The sequence below is a fragment of the Arachis stenosperma genome, chromosome 5 (assembly GCF_014773155.1).
Source record: "Arachis stenosperma cultivar V10309 chromosome 5, arast.V10309.gnm1.PFL2, whole genome shotgun sequence".
NCBI classification, from domain to species: Eukaryota; Viridiplantae; Streptophyta; class Magnoliopsida; order Fabales; family Fabaceae; genus Arachis; species Arachis stenosperma.
This window is the reverse complement of record NC_080381.1, coordinates 112165676-112183723: the sequence shown is the minus strand read 5'-3', so window position 1 is coordinate 112183723 and position 18048 is coordinate 112165676. Positions and strand designations below refer to the sequence as shown.

The 18048-nt window shown below is 33.4% G+C and overlaps 3 protein-coding genes across 4 annotated transcripts; 1 reads left to right on the top strand and 2 right to left on the bottom strand.

Moving 5' to 3' along the window:
- Window positions 1-472: 472 nt before the first annotated feature.
- On the top strand, window positions 473-1577 carry LOC130979825 (22.0 kDa class IV heat shock protein-like). Its single transcript, XM_057903372.1, has one exon. It carries the CDS (start codon window positions 819-821, stop codon window positions 1434-1436), a length of 618 nt encoding a protein of 205 aa, XP_057759355.1. The 5' UTR covers window positions 473-818; the 3' UTR covers window positions 1437-1577.
- Window positions 1578-1582: 5 nt separating this feature from the next.
- On the bottom strand, window positions 1583-3968 carry LOC130979824 (pentatricopeptide repeat-containing protein At1g33350). The gene has a single exon (XM_057903371.1). It carries the CDS (start codon window positions 3880-3882, stop codon window positions 2254-2256), a length of 1629 nt encoding a protein of 542 aa, XP_057759354.1. The 5' UTR covers window positions 3883-3968; the 3' UTR covers window positions 1583-2253.
- A 9428-nt stretch (window positions 3969-13396) lies between these two features.
- LOC130981759 (uncharacterized) lies at window positions 13397-17635 on the bottom strand. Of its 2 annotated transcripts, none has more exons than XM_057905437.1 (3): window positions 17456-17635; window positions 17177-17262; window positions 13397-16496 (listed from the first exon to the last, which is right to left on the bottom strand). In XM_057905437.1, the coding sequence occupies exon 3, from the start codon at window positions 16330-16332 to the stop codon at window positions 13936-13938; it is 2397 nt and encodes a 798-aa protein (XP_057761420.1). In that variant the 5' UTR covers window positions 16333-16496; window positions 17177-17262; window positions 17456-17635; the 3' UTR covers window positions 13397-13935. The 2 variants fall into 2 exon arrangements, with proteins under 2 accessions (XP_057761420.1, XP_057761421.1); XM_057905438.1 differs by having other exon boundaries at window positions 17470-17635.
- Between the last annotated feature and the right edge of the window lie 413 nt (window positions 17636-18048).

Sequence of the window (18048 nt, the reverse complement as noted above, 5' to 3'; positions counted from 1 at the left end):
TTCATTGTTTCAATAACACTACTAATTTTTTTTATTAAAGATTATCATTACTTTATTTCGTCTATTTATAATATGTATAAGTGTAGAGAATTAATTTTTAATTATTTAATAGTAACCAACTTTTAATTTTTTATTATAATAAAATTATTCTTTAATTCTCATTTTTTAGGCATTTTAAAATTTATGATTTTAGAGATGAAAATTTAATACCTAAAGTTTAAATTTTAAAATAAAAAAATTAAAAATTAAATAATATTGACTGAACAAAATTTCCCTCTAATGTAATCCTTATTATATCTACCTTTTTTTTTCTATTATTAGAGAATATCATTACTATTTGCTATATAAAGAAGCTCTCATGTGTCGGATTCATAGATTAAATATTAAAAGAGACTTCTAGAGTTCCAATGCTGATTTTGTAAGGAATATGGAGGGAAGTTGATAAAGTATAAACATAAATAAGATAGTTACATAGAAGAAGGATCTGGAACATGTTGGAAAACTCTTGCATCATCCTTAATAACATGTCATCATCCTAGGTTGGCACTTTCTCAATATCTCTACACATTACCAGAAGAAAGCTTCCATTTTACCATGCCGAGTGAAGCATGTGTCATAGAATTTTCAAGAACCATGCTTCATCTTCTACATATACACATTAAACCTTCTAGTGAGGCATCAAAATTCCAAAAAGTTGAAGAATACAAACAGCCAAGTGTCATAGTCCAATATAGTTTGATCACAAGCTATACTTTATTTCCCCACATTTCCACCTGATTCTCCACATTTTTTTGAGTGCTAAAATCTAATAAACAGAAATGAGGCTACAACAAATGAATTTGGGAGTGCTGCTATTGTTCTTGCTTCTTGTTCTTGCTAGCTTTCCATATAAAGTAAAAGGGTATCTGTATCCATTAACAGATCGTCCTATAAACCCCTTGGTTGATCTATGGACAGATCGTTTCCTTGATCCACTTCGTGTTCTTGAGCAAATCCCAGTTGAGCTTGGAAAAAATGATCCATCATCACCCATGGCAATGATGATGACACCTGCAAAGGTAGATTGGAAGGAAACACCAGAAGGGCATGTTATAGCCCTTGATGTTCCAGGGTTGAACAGAGATGAGATCAAGATTGAAGTGGAGGAAGGGAACAGGGTTCTGAGGGTAAGTGGAGAGAGGAAGAAGGAGGAGGAGAAGGAAGGGGAACACTGGCACAGGGTTGAAAGATCCTATGGCAAATTCTGGAGGCAGTTCAAGGTGCCTGAGAATGTGGACTTGGAATCTGTGAAGGCTAAGCTAGAGAATGGTGTGCTTACTCTGACACTGGAAAAATTGTCACCTGATAAGATCAAAGGTCCAAGAATGGTGAGCATTGCAGGGGAGAGTGAGAAACCAGCACAAATCAAGGTCAATGAAACCAAACAGGAGCTATGAAATAACTGCTAATCATGAATGATGATCATGTTTTGGTTCCGAATATATGAGTAAATGAATATATAAAGAATGGTTTTCAGTTTGGTTTTGTGCTGTGAATGAAAGAGTTGTAGTATGAAGATTATGGTTGTTTTCATGTACCGAAGATACTGGTGTTGATATGAGTAAATAAATAATCCATTACTATAAAATCATTGTTTAACCTCTCTTGATTAGCAATGTTCATGGAAGAAAAATGACCTTACCAAGAGATGTGTAAAAATGAGAATGGATATACCAGTCTCTGTTCTTGAATAATAATAATATAATGCAGCTATTTAACAACAAAACCTTTTGCAGTATGGAAGTGAAAACATTCTGTTATGTTCGCATGAGAGACAAACTTATATCACAAAAAATAAGGTGAAATTTTAATTCCTCTCAACAAATTGTATGTGTTACAAGAGTCACAAAAGAATTAGTAACCCAATCATTCACCCACCAAAAGAATTAATTGAACATCTGAGAGACATGAGTACTAGATGAAATACTGTACACTAATGCTACATCAACACCTCTCTAGTGTTTTCCCTTATGCAGAGAGAACAAACCTAATGCAGAGTTCTTTTCTTCTTTTCTCTTGATAAATCTTGAAGATCCTAGACACAGGATAACTGCGCCAAACAATTTTGCATAACCATGTCTGTGTCGTATATACCAGGAATATTCAGTTCAGCATTGGCTTTTCTAAATTAAATGAATGGTATCTATTTTCTGTAGTATATTGCCTATATTCTCTCTCTCTCTCTCTCAAATCTAGCAAGGCAAATTTGAAAAGCTATGAGGTTAAGGATTGCAATTTGGACTTGACTTCATTTCTAACACCAATGAGACTTTCCAGGAAACTCTGTATCTCTTCTGCTCTTGGATTTGATAGATCAAGAGAATAGAACTGATAAACTTGATCATCAACCTCAATCCAGCTACAACCTGGAGTCTTATGAGATTTCTGTTCCTTCAATGTCCTCCTTATGTTTCGGACTTCATCCCATTTTCCTAACTCCCCATATATATTAGCCAACATTATACCATAGCTACCATTATATGGATCAATCTCAACTAATTTTTTAGCTGATAACTCTGCTAAATCCATGCGGCCATAAACCTTACATCCATTAAGTAAAGAACCCCAAACAACCTCATCTGGCTCCATGCTCATACCCCTGATAACCTCCATCGCCTCATCAAGTCGACCTGCCCGGCCAAGAAGGTCTATCAAGCAGCCGTAATGCTTAATCTGTGGCTCTATGCCAAATTCATGAACCATCAACTCAAAGTAGTAATAACCTTTCTCAACTAATCCTCCGTGAGTACAAGCATTTAGCAAACCAACGAAGGTGACATCATCGGGTCTCGCATCACCACCAATCTCAACCATTTGCTCAAAAATGGCAATGGCAGTGTCACTTTGGCCATGAAGTGCCAGAGAATTGATCATCGAATTCCATGAAGTTAAGCCTCTCTTAGAATTCATATCAAAAACCTTCCTTGCCAGCTTGAGGTTGCCACATTTCCCATACATATCCACCAGAGCATTCAACACAAAGGAGTCAATAGCAAAACCACTCTTGTAAACATAACCATGTATCCATTTCCCAAGCTGAAGCATGCCCGTGTTGCCACAAGCCGAGAGCGCGCAAACCACAGTGACCTGATTCGGCCTGTTACTTTCATATTTCTCCTCCATAGCAAGAACAACCATCTCCCTAAACAACCTAATCCCCTCAGAGTAAAAGCCATTTTGAGTGCAACCCGCAATTACCGCACTCCAAGACGGCACATCCCTCTCCTTCATTTCACCAAACAGTTTCAAAGCACTCTCAACATCCCCAACTCTCGCATACCCAGAAACCATAGCTGTAAACGATACTACATTCCTCTCAGACATTTCATCGAACGCCTTCCTCGCATTCCCCAAACCACCCAAACTCCGTGAGTAGGAGTCAACAAGAGCCGTTTCCACAACACACCACTCCTCAAAACCAAATTTCACAATCTGGGCATGCACGGAATCGGTGCCACGTGGCTCCATAACCTCAGGGCAAGATTTGAGAACATGCGGGTATATAAACTGATCGGGCTTTGGCGCGCCTTGAAGGAGCATTTTTCGAAAGAGCGAAATGGCGGAGGCATGGCCGTGAGAGTGGGAGGCGTAGGCGGTGATCATGGCGGTGTAGAGGTAGATGTTGGGGTTGTGTTGGCGATCGAAGATGATGCGAGCGTATGGGAGATTGGAGAGAGTGAGGGCAGAGAAACGGAGAAGCTTGAAGGCATAGAAGTGGGTTTGGGAGTGGCCAAGAACGGTGAGATAGGATTGAAGCTGCTTGAGATGGTTGAGGTTCTTGCACTTCCCCAGAATCCATAGCACATGTTCGTTTAGATTGTTATGCTGCTGCTTCAATTCCATGCCTTCACTTTTCAGTTACAATAACTCACTTAACAAGCACCATCTCAAGAAATCTGTAACACTCACCTTCCTTGAATTACAATTAAGAGTAGAGTGAGAATTAGGCTTTTAAAAATTTTAATTTTAGACTAATTAGTCTTTAAAAGATAAAACAAAAAATTAATTGTTGTGATATGTTCAAAAATGTGGATGACCATTATGGGGGATTGATTTTTCTTATGAAAAAATAAGCTCTCAAGACAAATTGAAATTAAATAAAGTTTGAAAATGTCCATACTTTACGTCTTTACCTCTATAAATAGTGAGGTATGAAAGAATTGACGTAGCAACATAGAAGTAATATAAAAATATTCTCTCTCTTTCTCTTACTATAAACAAATGCAATTTTTTCTCTTTTTACTTTTAATATTTCTTTCTATCTTTATATATATATACACATTACAACATATAATATTATTATATATATACAAATCATTATTGAGCTAATTATATTAATGTTAGAGTCTTTTATCAATACTTTATTTTATATTATATCTTTCTTATTTATTTAGTTGTTTTATAACACGTTATCAGCACAAGACTCTGATCAAATTTTAAGAAGACTCAGGTAACAATTTTTTCATTATGTCGAAACTCTCTCATCTTGAATTCAATGCTCTTGATATATCTGGAAACAATTATTTATCATGGATATTAGATGCTGAAATCCATCTTGATTCAATGGATCTTGGAGATACCATTAAGGCTGAAAATAATGCATCCCAGAAGAATAAAGTTAAAGCCATGATTTTTCTTCGTCGTCATCTTGACGAAGGATTGAAAAATGAGTATCTTACATTAAAAGATCCTGCAGATCATTGGAAAGACCTTGAAGAAAGGTATAATCATCAGAAAACGGTGATACTTCCTCAAGCCCGATATGAATGGACGCATTTGCGTTTACAAGATTTTAAATCTATAAATGAATATAATTCTGCAATGTTTCGAATCACCTCACAAATGAAATTATGTGGGGAAAAAATAACTGATCATGATATGTTGGAAAAAACTTTCTCAACCTTCCATGCCTCGAATGTGCTCCTGCAGCAGCAGTATCGAGAGAAAGGGTTTAAAAAATATTCTGAGTTAATTTTTTGCCTTCTTGTTGCTGAACGCAACAATGAGTTGTTATTGAAAAATCATGAAGCACGCCCAGCTGGCGCTGTCCCATTTCCTGAAGTAAATGTGGCAAATTACCCCAGAAGAGGTAAATGGCAAGATTTTAATAATAAGAAGAATTATGGAAGGAAAAAGAATTATGTTCAAAAGAGAGGATCTCACCAGAAGTGGGATAAAGAAAGGAATATCGGGCAGAATAAATCAACAGAGGATAAGTGTTTCCGTTGTGGTGGAAAGGGCCATTGGTCACGTACCTGTCGTACCCCAAGGCACCTAGTCGATCTTTACCATGCATCTTTGAAAAAGGACGACAAAGGAAAGGAAACAAATTTTGTTTCAAATGATGCTGAGAACTCCACCACTCATTATGATGTATTTGATTTCTTTGAGGATCCTGAAGGAAATATTGGTCATTTGATCAATGATGGAATAGTTTAATATGTGGGATTGTGAAGTATCTATGTAAATAAATAATGTAACGAACTTATTGTTAAGTTTTATTTTCTATGTATTTAAGCTTCAAATGTGATGTACATAAATAATGAAATATTAATGCTTATGAATTTTGAAATTATTAAATGTGTCAAATTTTAAAATAAAATTTTAATATATGACATTATTTTATGTACAGTGTTTCTTAGAAAAATAATTCTGATTAAGTATTCAATTTAACTATGTATACTACTCATTTTATTATTTTTTTTTTTGAAGAGAATGGCAAGGATATGTAATGAAGATGTATGCCTTGCGGATAGTGCAAGTTCGCACACTATTCTCAAAAGTGATATATATTTTACCCATCTTGTGCCAAAAGATGAATATGTTAATACTATTATTGGCTCAGGCAATGTGATAGAAGGCTCCGGAAGAGCTATAATTTTGTTTTCTGGAGGAACAAAATTTATAATAAATAATGCACTATTATCTACCAAGTCTCTAAGGAACTTGTTGAGTTTCAAAGATATTCGCCGAAATGGATATCATGTTGAGACAATGAATGAGGGAAATCATGAGTATTTATGTATCACAACTCATGATTCAAATAAGAAAGTTATATTAGAAAAATTACCATCACTTTCATTTGGGTTGTATTATACCAAGATTAGTGCAATCACATGCCATCGTAAACCAGAAGTTTACTAACTCAAATGAGTTCATAACTTGGCACGACCGATTGGGTCATCCGGGAACAACCATGACGAGGAAAATTATTGAAAACTCTCATGGACATTCACTAAAGAACCAGAAGATTCTTAAAACTAGTGAATTTTGTTGTGCTGCATGTTCTCAGGGAAAGTTAATTTTAAGGCCATCACCAATAAAGGTTGGATTTGAGTCCCCTGAATTCCTAGAAAGGATTCAAGGTGATATATGTGGACCTATTCATCCACTATGTGGATCTTTTAGATATTTTATGGTCCTAATAGACGCATCTTCGAGATGGTCACATGTGTGCTTATTATCTTCTCGCAATCTGGCGTTTGCGAGATTACTGGCTCAAATTATTCGATTAAAAGCACAATTTTCAGAAAATCCAATCAAAGCAATTCGTCTTGATAATGCTGGTGAATTTACTTCCCAAGCCTTTGATGCTTATTGTATGGCTAATGGAATAAGTGTTGAACATCCAGTAGCTCATGTTCACACACAAAATGGGTTAGCAAAATCACTTATTAAACGCCTCCAATTAATTGCTAGACCCCTTACTTATGAGAACAAATCTCCCAACCTCGGTTTGGGGGCATGCTGTTTTACATGCCGCAGCACTTATTCGTTTGAGGCCAACGAGTTACCATCAGTTCTCTCCTATGCAATTAGCTTTTGGCCAGCAGCCAAATATTTTTCATTTAAGAATATTTGGGTGTGCGATATATGTTCCCATTGCACCATCTAATCGCACCAAAATGGGACCCCAAAGAAAATTGGGAATATATGTTGGATATGATTCTCCCTCTATAGTGAGGTATCTTGAGATACAAACTGGAGATGTATTTAAAGCCCGGTTTGCGGATTGTCATTTTGATGAATCAAAATTTCCAACATTAGGGGGAGAGAATAAGCTTCCTGAAAAGGAACTTAAGTGGAATGCATCATCGTTGATGCATTTAGATCCTCGATCAGGACAATGTGAACTAGAAGTTCAAAAGATTATACATTTGCAAAGAATAGCAAATGAATTGTCTGATGCATTTTTTGATACAAAGAGGATAACCAAATCTTATATACCATCGGAAAATGCTCCATTTCGGATTGATGTCCCAGTAGGACAAGTAGCCACTGAAGCAAATTCACGCTAGAAGCGTGGCAGGCCTGTCGGTTCCAAAAATAAAAATCCTCGAAAGAGAAAAGAGGTAAATAATATTCCTGTTGAAAAAGACATAGTAGAGACACCTGCAGTTGTCCAAAATCATGATATAACGCCAGAAGATGTTCAGGTACCTGAAAATAGTGAAAATGACGAGATCTCGATAAATTATGTCTTTATAGGAGAGAAATGGGACCGAAATAAGACAATTGTCAATGAAATATTTGCATATAATGTGGCATTAAATATCATGCATGAAAGTAAGGATCTTGAGCCAAGATCAGTCGAAGAATGTCGACAAAGGAATGATTGGCCAAAATGGAAAGAAGCCATAAAGGCTGAATTAGACTCACTTGCAAAACGTGAAGTCTTCAGACCTGTACTCCGTACACCTGAAGATGTAAAACCTGTTGGATATAAGTGGGTATTTGTGAGAAAACAAAATGAGAAAAATGAAGTTGTGCGTTACAAATCCCGACTTGTGGCACAAGGTTTTTCACAAAGGCTCGGTATAGATTATGAAGAAACGTATTCCCCTGTAGTGGATGCGATAACATTGCGTTATTTGGTCAGTTTATCTGCATATCATAAACTGCATATGCATTTAATGGATGTGGTAACAGCCTATTTATACGGCTCATTAGATCGGAATATCTATATAAAAATCCTTGAAGGACTAAAGATATCTAAACCATCCAATGAATATTCGCAAGGGATATACTCAGTCAAATTGCAAAGATCTTTATATGGTCTAAAGCAATCTGGACGAATGTGGTATAATCGTCTTACTGAGTATCTGGCCAAAAACGGATTCAAGAATGATGATATCTGCCCGTGTGTTTTCATAAAAAAATCTGCATCTGGATTCATTATAATTGCTGTGTACGTTGATGATTTAAATATCATTGGAACTCTTGAAGAGATTCCAACAATTATAAAATCTCTAAAAGAAGAGTTTGAGATGAAAGATCTTGGAAAGACTAAATTTTGTCTCGGCCTGCAGATCGAGCATACAAAAGATGAGATCTTTATTCATCAAACAACATACACAGAAAAGATCTTGAAGAGATTTTATATGGATAAGTCACATCCATTAAGTACTCCAATGATCGTAAGATCTTTGGATGTGAAAAAGGATCAATTTCGTCCTAAAGAAGAGAACAAAGATATCCTTGGTCCTGAAGTACCATATCTTAGTGCCATTGGAGCGCTAATGTATCTTGCTAATAATACGTGACCTGACATATCATTCGCGGTGAATTTACTAGCAAGATATAGTTCCTCTCCAACCAGAAGACATTGGAGTGGAATCAAGTAAATCTTTCGATATCTTCATGGAACGGTTGATATGGGATTGTTTTATCCCTATAGATTCAAGTCACAATTAGTTGGCTAGTCTGATCCACATAAAGGGAGATCTCAAACAGGATACCTGTTCACATATGGTGGTATAGCTATATCATGGAGATCCACAAAACAGACGATAGCAGCAACCTCCTCTAATCATGCTGAAATACTAGCGATTCATGAAACTAGTCGTGAGTGTTTTTGGCTGAGGAGTTTGATTCAATATATTCTGTCGTCATGTGGACTGATTGATCATAAGATAGCTCCAACTATCCTGTTTGAAGATAATACAGCATGCATTGCTCAACTTAAAGGTGGATACATCAAAGGTGATAGAACAAAGTATATTTCTCCCAAATTCTTCTTCACTCATGATCTTCAAAATCAAGGGACAATTGATGTCCAACAGATCCGCTCATGTGACAACCTGGCAGATTTATTTACAAAGTCACTCCCAAAATCCTCCTTTGAAAGATTGGTACATGAGATTGGAATGCGCCGATTTCGAGACATTAAATGATGTCGGTAAGAGGGGGAGACTGTACTCTTTTTGCCTTGGTCAAGTTTTTTTCCATTGGGTTTTTCTTGACAAGGTTTTTAATGAGGCAGTCCCCATCACAAAGGATATTGTACTCTTTTTCCTTCACTAATTTTTTTTCCACTCGGTTTTCTTTAGTAAGGTTTTAATGAGGCATATTCCTAAATGGTCATCCAAAAGGGAGTGTTGTGATATGTTCAAAAATGTGGATGACCATTATGGGCGGCTGATTTTTCCTATGAAGAAATGAAGCCCCCAAGACAAATTGAAATTAAATAAAGTTTGAAAATGTCCATACTTTACCTCTATAAATAGTGAGGTATGAAAGAATTGACGTACAGCAACACAGAAGCAATATAAAAATATTCTCTCCCTTTCTCTTACTATAAACAAATGCAATTTTCTCTCTTTTTACTTTTAATACTTCTTTCTATCTTTATATATATATACACATTACAACATATAATAATAATATTATTATTATTATTATATATATATATATATATATATATATCATTATTGAGCTAATTATATTAATGTTAGAGTCTTCTATCAATACTTCTTTATTTTATATTATATCTTTCTTATTTATGTAGTTGTTTTACAACATTAATTAGATTTTTTATGACAATAACCTAAACTCTTTATGTTCTTTCCTTTATGGATAGCTTAAAATAAAACAAAGTTATTTATGTGTTTTGTACTTTTGTTATCTATAAGGACGACGATGTATGTCGTTATTCTTACAAGAGAATGAAAATGAGGGCAAAAAACCATATTAAGCCAAATGAGTCAAAAAATAACGTAAATACGCCAAAGCAAAAATCGTTTCAGCAATAAGCCAGAAGCTATTTTTATATAATTCGAACCAGCTTGGTTCGAACTACATTTCTACATAATTCGAACCAGCTTGGTTCGAATTATATACAAACACATACACACACATAATTCGAACCAGCTTGGTTCGAATTACACATAATTCGAACCAGCTTGGTTCGAATTACACACAAACACACGCACACACTAATTCGAACCAGCTTGGTTCGAATTACACACAGTAATTCATGGTATAATTCGAATTATGCTGTTAAAAAATTAATAATTTATTAAAAAAATTTATTAAAAAATTTATTAAAAAAATTAATAATTAAAAAATTAAAAAATATATATTTTTATTTCATACGTTAAAAAAAAGTTAACAAAATATTTAATTACGAGACTTCTTTAAAATATTAATGAGCTATCAATTTGAATTCCATACAATACTTTTCTGTCCATTTTTAATAGTTCATGAATATTTTTTAATAAATTTTTTTAAATTATACTACAAAAAATATTTTATCCTATGCAAAACAATTTAAAAAAAATGGCTTAAAAATGTTAGGAGTACTATAAAAATTTGTAATGTTATAATAACTTAGGTAAATACATGCATGTACTCAAATTTTAAATAAAATACTCTACATAGTCAATAATAATTTAAAAATGAAAGAAAATATTTTATTCCATACAAAATAATTAAAAAATATATTTTATTCTATACAAAATAATTTTAAAAAATGGCTTAAAAGATGTTATGAGTACTATAAAAGTTTGTAATATTCTAGTGATTTAGGTAAATACATGATAAAAATATTTTTTTTAATTTCTAAATTATTAGTGACTATGTGGAGTATTTCTTTAATGTCCTAAGTCATTAGGACATTACAAATTTTTATAGTACTTCTAACAGCTTTTAAGCCATTTTTTAAATTATTTTGCATAAAATAAAATTTTTTTTGTGGTATAATTTAAATAAATTTATTAAAAAATATTCATGATAATTTTTTAATAAAATTATTTAAATTATATGGTGAGATATTACATGATTCGAATTACGCATAGGGAAGTTCGAATTACTCTGATTCAAATTATATGGTGACCAATTCGAATTCTATACAATACTCTTCTGCCCATTCTTGATAGTTCATAAATATTTTTTAATAAATTTATTTAAATTATACCACAAAAAAATATTTTTATCATGTATTTACCTAAATCACTAGAATATTACAAACTTTTATAGTACTCATAACATCTTTTAAGCCATTTTTTAAAATTATTTTGTATAGAATAAAATATATTTTTTAATTATTTTGTATGGAATAAAATATTTTCTTTCATTTTTAAATTATTATTGACTATGTAGAGTATTTTATTTAAAATTTGAGTACATGCATGTATTTACCTAAGTTATTATAACATTACAAATTTTTATAGTACTCCTAACATTTTTAAGCCATTTTTTTAAATTGTTTTGCATAGGATAAAATATTTTTTGTAGTATAATTTAAAAAAATTTATTAAAAAATATTCATGAACTATTAAAAATGGACAGAAAAGTATTGTATGGAATTCAAATTGATAGCTCATTAATATTTTAAAGAAGTCTCGTAATTAAATATTTTGTTAACTTTTTTTTAACGTATGAAATAAAAATATATATTTTTTAATTTTTTAATTATTAATTTTTTTAATAAATTTTTTAATAAATTTTTTTAATAAATTATTAATTTTTTAAACAGCATAATTCGAATTATACCATGAATTAATGTGTGTAATTCGAACCAAGCTGGTTCGAATTAGTGTGTGCGTGTGTTTGTGTGTAATTCGAACCAAGCTGGTTCGAATTATGTGTGTGTATGTGTTTGTATATAATTCGAACCAAGCTGGTTCGAATTATGTAGAAATGGAGTTCGAACCAAGCTGGTTCGAATTATATAAAAATAGCTTCTGGCTTATTGCTGAAACGATTTTTGCTTTGGCGTATTTACGTTATTTTTTGACTCATTTGGCTTAATATGGTTTTTTACCCTGAAAATGATTTTATTTTGGAAAGTAAAGTATTTGTTATCTTCTAAGTATCTATATAACTGTCAGTTATCTATTTATAACGAATTTTAATAAAACATGTGAAGTTTGATTTCAAAAAATTGTTGTATTTGTAAAGATTTTTGATAAACAGATATATAACTATAGTTAATGGTACACATAAGTATTATCATTAAATTTTACATAATAAATTAATAAAAAAACATAAGATATTTATTGTTTGTTATCGTAGAAGATGTAATTAATATTTTTTTTTAGAGACTAATTAATTCAATATCAAAATTCTAAACAACCTAATTGTCAATTTACTTATAATTTTTTTTGAAAATTAAACTAAGCCTAACCTATAATCAAGTTGAATTAATATTCTTAGAGATTGCTAAAAGTTTTATGAATTATAAATTTATTTATTCAAGTTGATAAATATTGGTAAAGCATACAAATTTTAAGGAAAAAACAAGTAGTATCTGCTAGTAAGTTGATAGTTAAAGATAATTAAACATTATATGAAACTTATTAAGTATGACTCAATGTTTGAAGTCAAAATTTATAGCTAGAGTTTATCATAATTATGTAAGCATGCTTATCAAGGAGTAAGACAAGTTGACATATTCGTTGTTAAGTAGTAAAACAGGTTAGACTTTTACATGTTTCTTCACCTCCATTACAATTCACTCATAGTTGTTAAGAATTAATAGTTTATGAGAATTCATGCCTATATAAAAAGGTGGTATGTATATTATTCTTCTCTAAGTAAAGTTGATAAGTTAATATAAATTTAGATTGAAAATTTTTACTTTCTCTCTATTAGAAAAATTAATAAAGTAAAGATATGTCTTTATTATTGTAGTGTTACTCTTCTTTTTAGTATATTATTATGTTATTATGGAAATAATAAAATAAAGTTATATTGTGTTATTGTTGAAGTGTCTATATGAGTGAATGATCTTGGACAAATTAATCATAGAGTTTATACTTTCATTTTTTTTTTATTCATATATTTGTCCCTTGTGTATTAATATTTTTTTACTTTATCTTATTTTGTTTAGATAAAATAACAAAAATATCTTTTATAACAATATTAAAAAAATTGCAATCATTTTCATCTCTAAATTTTCTATGTATAAAAATTGAGTGTGTTTTCTGGATGAGTTCTCAATCTAAAGACTCAAACTACGCAAGGAAAATGCCCAATATTAGCCCAGACAAGCTATATTAATGTTACGCAAGTCATTTTTCTATTTAACTAAGTATATATTGCGTAAAATTAATAAATCTATGCAATGAGTGTAATATATTCTAGAATAAAAATAATATTAATCTGAATGATCCAATATTAAGAATATCTAGCCAGTTGGTAATGTACTGTAATTAATCACTAACGGGTCTAAAAACGATTACATGAGTACAGATATTGATGAACATGTCACCATCTGATTTACAAGACAAAAATTAAATAAATTCCTAGAAATTGAAGCCAAAGACTTATGCACAAAATATTGACCTCAGACGAACTTTGTAAGGACACCAGATTCATCACTGCAATAATTTGATTGCTATGACCTGGGGCTGAACCATTTAAATACTTTTAATGGAAAAATTAATACCAATGTTGTTGAGATGCCACCACAATTATTTGAAAAGTACATAGCTAGAAATAATTTGACAAAATTTACCAATATTCAACAGTAATTGTTGAATGGTTTGTTGCTTAAGCCAATCACAGTGCCAAATAATTCTTGATTTAATTTTGTCAAATCAATTGTGGCTATCAATTTGAGTTTCCATGCTACTAGCCCGTGCTGTTATCATGCTTCCACATAAATATTTATACCTATTTGTCTTCCTTCAAAGTTTCCATTTCTTCTGTATCTTCATAATTTCCGTCCCTTTCTTCCCCAACTTTGCTCAGATCAGTGATCATTTCCTCACAGTTATCTTCTTTCATGTTTTCACTTGCTGTTACCTCTATATTGTTCCCCTCATTGTCCACTTTCAAAATTTTCATTTCCGGAATATCTTCATCATTTCCCCTGGGTTTACTCGCTTCGGTGATCATTTTCTCGCGATTCTCTTCTTTCGCATTGTTGCTTGTGGCTTCTGTCATTATACAATCCTCATTATCCACCACATCTTCCTCCTTCACAGTTTGTATTACCTGGAGAAATTCTGATGGAATAGCAGCTGGGTCCAGCACCCTGCAACCCTTTGGGGCATTTGGAGCTTCTTGACCAGTTAGAAAATACGAAGGGACCTGATGTGAGAACTGATACATCTCTTCCCGCCGGATTATCCTGATTTCTTTTGGATCTGAGTGGTGACGAAATACCGCCCTGAACCCAGCCACTTTGAGCAGAGGAATAACAACTACACCGCACTCTTCATTAAAATCCTCGAGTACTTCAACCATGTCAAACTTGTGTATAACCTCGTCGGCTGTCAGCTCATTCCATTCAGGAGACCAACTCCTATAAAGGGCCCAAACATCCCCTTTCCTGGGGTATATACAGATGGCACCATGAATACCTTTTCTCCACCTAACCTTGTGAGAAAAGAAATTGATGTTGTTACAGATTTCATGTCTGCCTCTTCTGAAATCCCCACAAGTTTTTGAAAAGCCTGAAGCAACCCAATTCAGGGGTGGCAGTTCACCATTGGTGTTTGAGTTAAGCCAAGAGATTCGCAACGTGAATGGATTTAGCGAAACCACACTGTGGATCTTCGCATAATACCGCGGCATCCCATCATCATTGTCATACAAAGCCCATACTTGATTTTCACCAAAAGATCCTTCCGTTCGATCCTTGTCAAAATCAAGAAAATCAGGATCTGGGACATCTATTGGCATTGTTTCCAAAATTTTAGCAATGGTAGTACTAGTAGTAGTACCTGCAAATGACTCGAGGACTTGGGCTCCACTCTCTCTGTCTTCTGACTTCGCAATGTTGCTTTCAGTACACAAATCAGGGTTACTTAAAAATTTTTCACCTTGCTCATTTGCTTTCTTGAAGCCATCCTCACACCCTTTAGCTAAACTATCAAAAGTATTTGACCGAATTTCCCTGAGTTTATCGCTAATTTCTTTTCTAGCTTTATCCATAAGAATATCCTGCAGTTCTGCTGGGGAAAAATCTCTTGCATATGCTCCTACTGCTCCATTTCCCACTCCCATTCGATTTACAGGTTCCTTACCATTGACATCCTCCATGCCCCCCCTTTTTCTCTTACCAGAATTGAAGTAACCCTTTTTAGAACCATGCTGCTTCCTTCTTAAGGCCTCTTCCCTTTTGGTAGCTGCTTGTGCCTCCTCACGTTCTCGCTTCACCTTATCATAGGCCTGCTGAACAACACTTGCAGCTTGAGCAACATTAGAAACACCAGATGTTTTTGAGAATGGAGCCCACTGGAAATCAGCATTGCTATGGTTTTTCCCCGCCCCGACGTTTGGGGCTGCCATGTTCTTTCCAGCATGAGATTTGCTTTTATTAGGTCCTTGACGATTCTTCTGATGTGAAAAGTCCCATGAAGCTGCAGGTCTAATACCGCTTGAAGGTGGAGGAGCAGTTTCTACAGCCAAAAATGCCTCATGGCAATTGGGACACAAGAGTTTAAGGTTAAGATAGACTCGTAGATACTCATACTGCATTTTGCATCTGTGGCAAACAGTCCAAAATGTATTTCCTTTTGGCTTATGGGTAGAAGATGAGGAGTGTTCTTTCGCAGTATTCTTCTGAGTCCTTGCACTTGAAGGGGCAGTCTTAGCAAAATTGTAACTGCCATTAGCCCCTGTTGCTGCTGATGAACCTCCAAACTTCGATGAAACTTTCCCGGCTTTTGTTTTTCTCTTCTCATCATATGCTGCCCTTCTAGACTTATCTGATAGTAAACTCCACGCCTCTGAAATAAGTTTAAAGGCCCCATCTGCACCAACAGACTTGTTCTTATCAGGGTGAAGCATAAGAGCTAGCTTCCTGTACTGTTTCCTAACTGTATCATCATCGGCAAATGGGTCAACACCGAGTACACCATACCAATCTGCTTCTCCATTTATTTTACGCTCGGCAGAAATATACACATCAAGTGTTGCTAACATCTGAGGAATGCCCTCAAGATCTGGAAACAAATTTTGAGCTTTCAAAGCAAATTTCTTTGCACCCAAAGTATCCTTTGCATTAAACTTCCTCTCTGCAATTTCTTTAGCTCTGTTTGCCTCATCCTTATTGCACTCCATTTCTGTGGCCTGCCCTCTTCACTTTCTCGTCTACTTCCTTAGTGTTCTGTTGTAATACAACACCGACATTTCTCAATTCAAAAATATTTTGGCATCTTGAGCAATTCTACATAGTTTGAGCTCCTGCTCTGCTTCGAAACGCCATTGCAAGATGGATACAAACCCTACATGAAGAAATCATATTATAATTAAGAAATAATAACTTGTACAGCAAAGTAAATTAAGGAATTGACAAATCCAAAATACAATAGCGATAGTATTCGGGTAATTTCACGGTACGCTCGAGTGCATGAAATATCACATATTCATTGGCCAGAAGGTACTATACACGTGTGCTCAAAAACGGTTGAAGTGTGGGACCTCTACAAAGTATCCAAAAATGTTTGGACGCGCAATAATGCGCTCTAAGTATGGCTAAAAACAATAAATTTTGGTGGCGCTTGAGCATTTCTCATATTTTAATTGGCTATAACCCAGTTTTTTATGGAAATGATTGAAATAGAACGGATTGAAAATTTAAGAACTACTGCTTTTGCAGCATCGGCACGGTAGCGGAATGGCTTTACATTCATATCCACCATGTTCTTTGCATCTAGCACGTGTAATCCGAATCGACACATATCGGAATGTATGTATATAACAACAGTAATTGCAACTGAATGAAAACTAAACAGACAAAAATAATCAACTTATTTTTCTATAATCACAAAGCACACAACCTTATTCCTTGCCCATGAACACAATCATAATCACAATCACAATTCACAAAGCTTATAACTGAGGAAATAGAGAACAAAATTTCCTAAGCTAAACTAAGCAGTAAAACAGCAGAATGAGAAATTACCCAGTGCTCAGGAACTTGAAACTGGTGGATACCGAATCTTTCACCGCAATCTCAACCAGCGAAGAAGTTGAAACCCTAAATATTAACTACAACAAATTTGAGAAAAATAAGAAAAGGGTAGCCCTAGAATGAGCAAAAGTTTAAAAATTTGGATTGCAAACATTGAAATAAAGAGACGATGCAGCTCTAGGATTGAATGATGCTACAAGGGTTAAAGCGAAAAACAGAACAGCATTCATATAAAGAAAAAAACTGAGAAGATGGTTGGTGGTTACTTACGGTTACAGACTTACAGATAGAAACGCAGATCGTTTGGAAGAAACTTGAGAGAAATTAAATTGATCTCCAGAGAGTCTGAATTTGGGTTAGAGGGGTGTTCTTCTGCTATGTGTCACTTTTCGTTGTCGAAGGTTCATTTGGTTCTCTTTTTGAGTTTTTTTGTTTCTTTTCTCCACCTTGTGCTTTTGTTGTTTATGTTCTTTGCAAGTGGAACCTTTCATTTTAATTCATTAGTGGTTGTTTGGACTTTATTAAATTAATTTTTTAAAAAATTAAAAAAATATAATTTATATTTTTTTTAAAAATTGTTTTAAAAAAAGTTATTTTTATATAATAAATAATAAAAATATATTTTTATTTTATTTTATTTAAATATAATTAATAGATAAAAATATTTTTTTATATAAGATATCTAAATATAAAATTACTTTTATTTTTGTAAAAAATCTTTTAAAAAAATATTATTTCAAAAAAATTTTTTGAATGACGTCCAAACAAGCCCTTAGTGGTAACCAGGAGTGTATAGATCCGGTCCGATTTGAAGATTCGGTTTGAATTCGAGTATTTTAAGAGCTAATTTGGTATAATTTTAT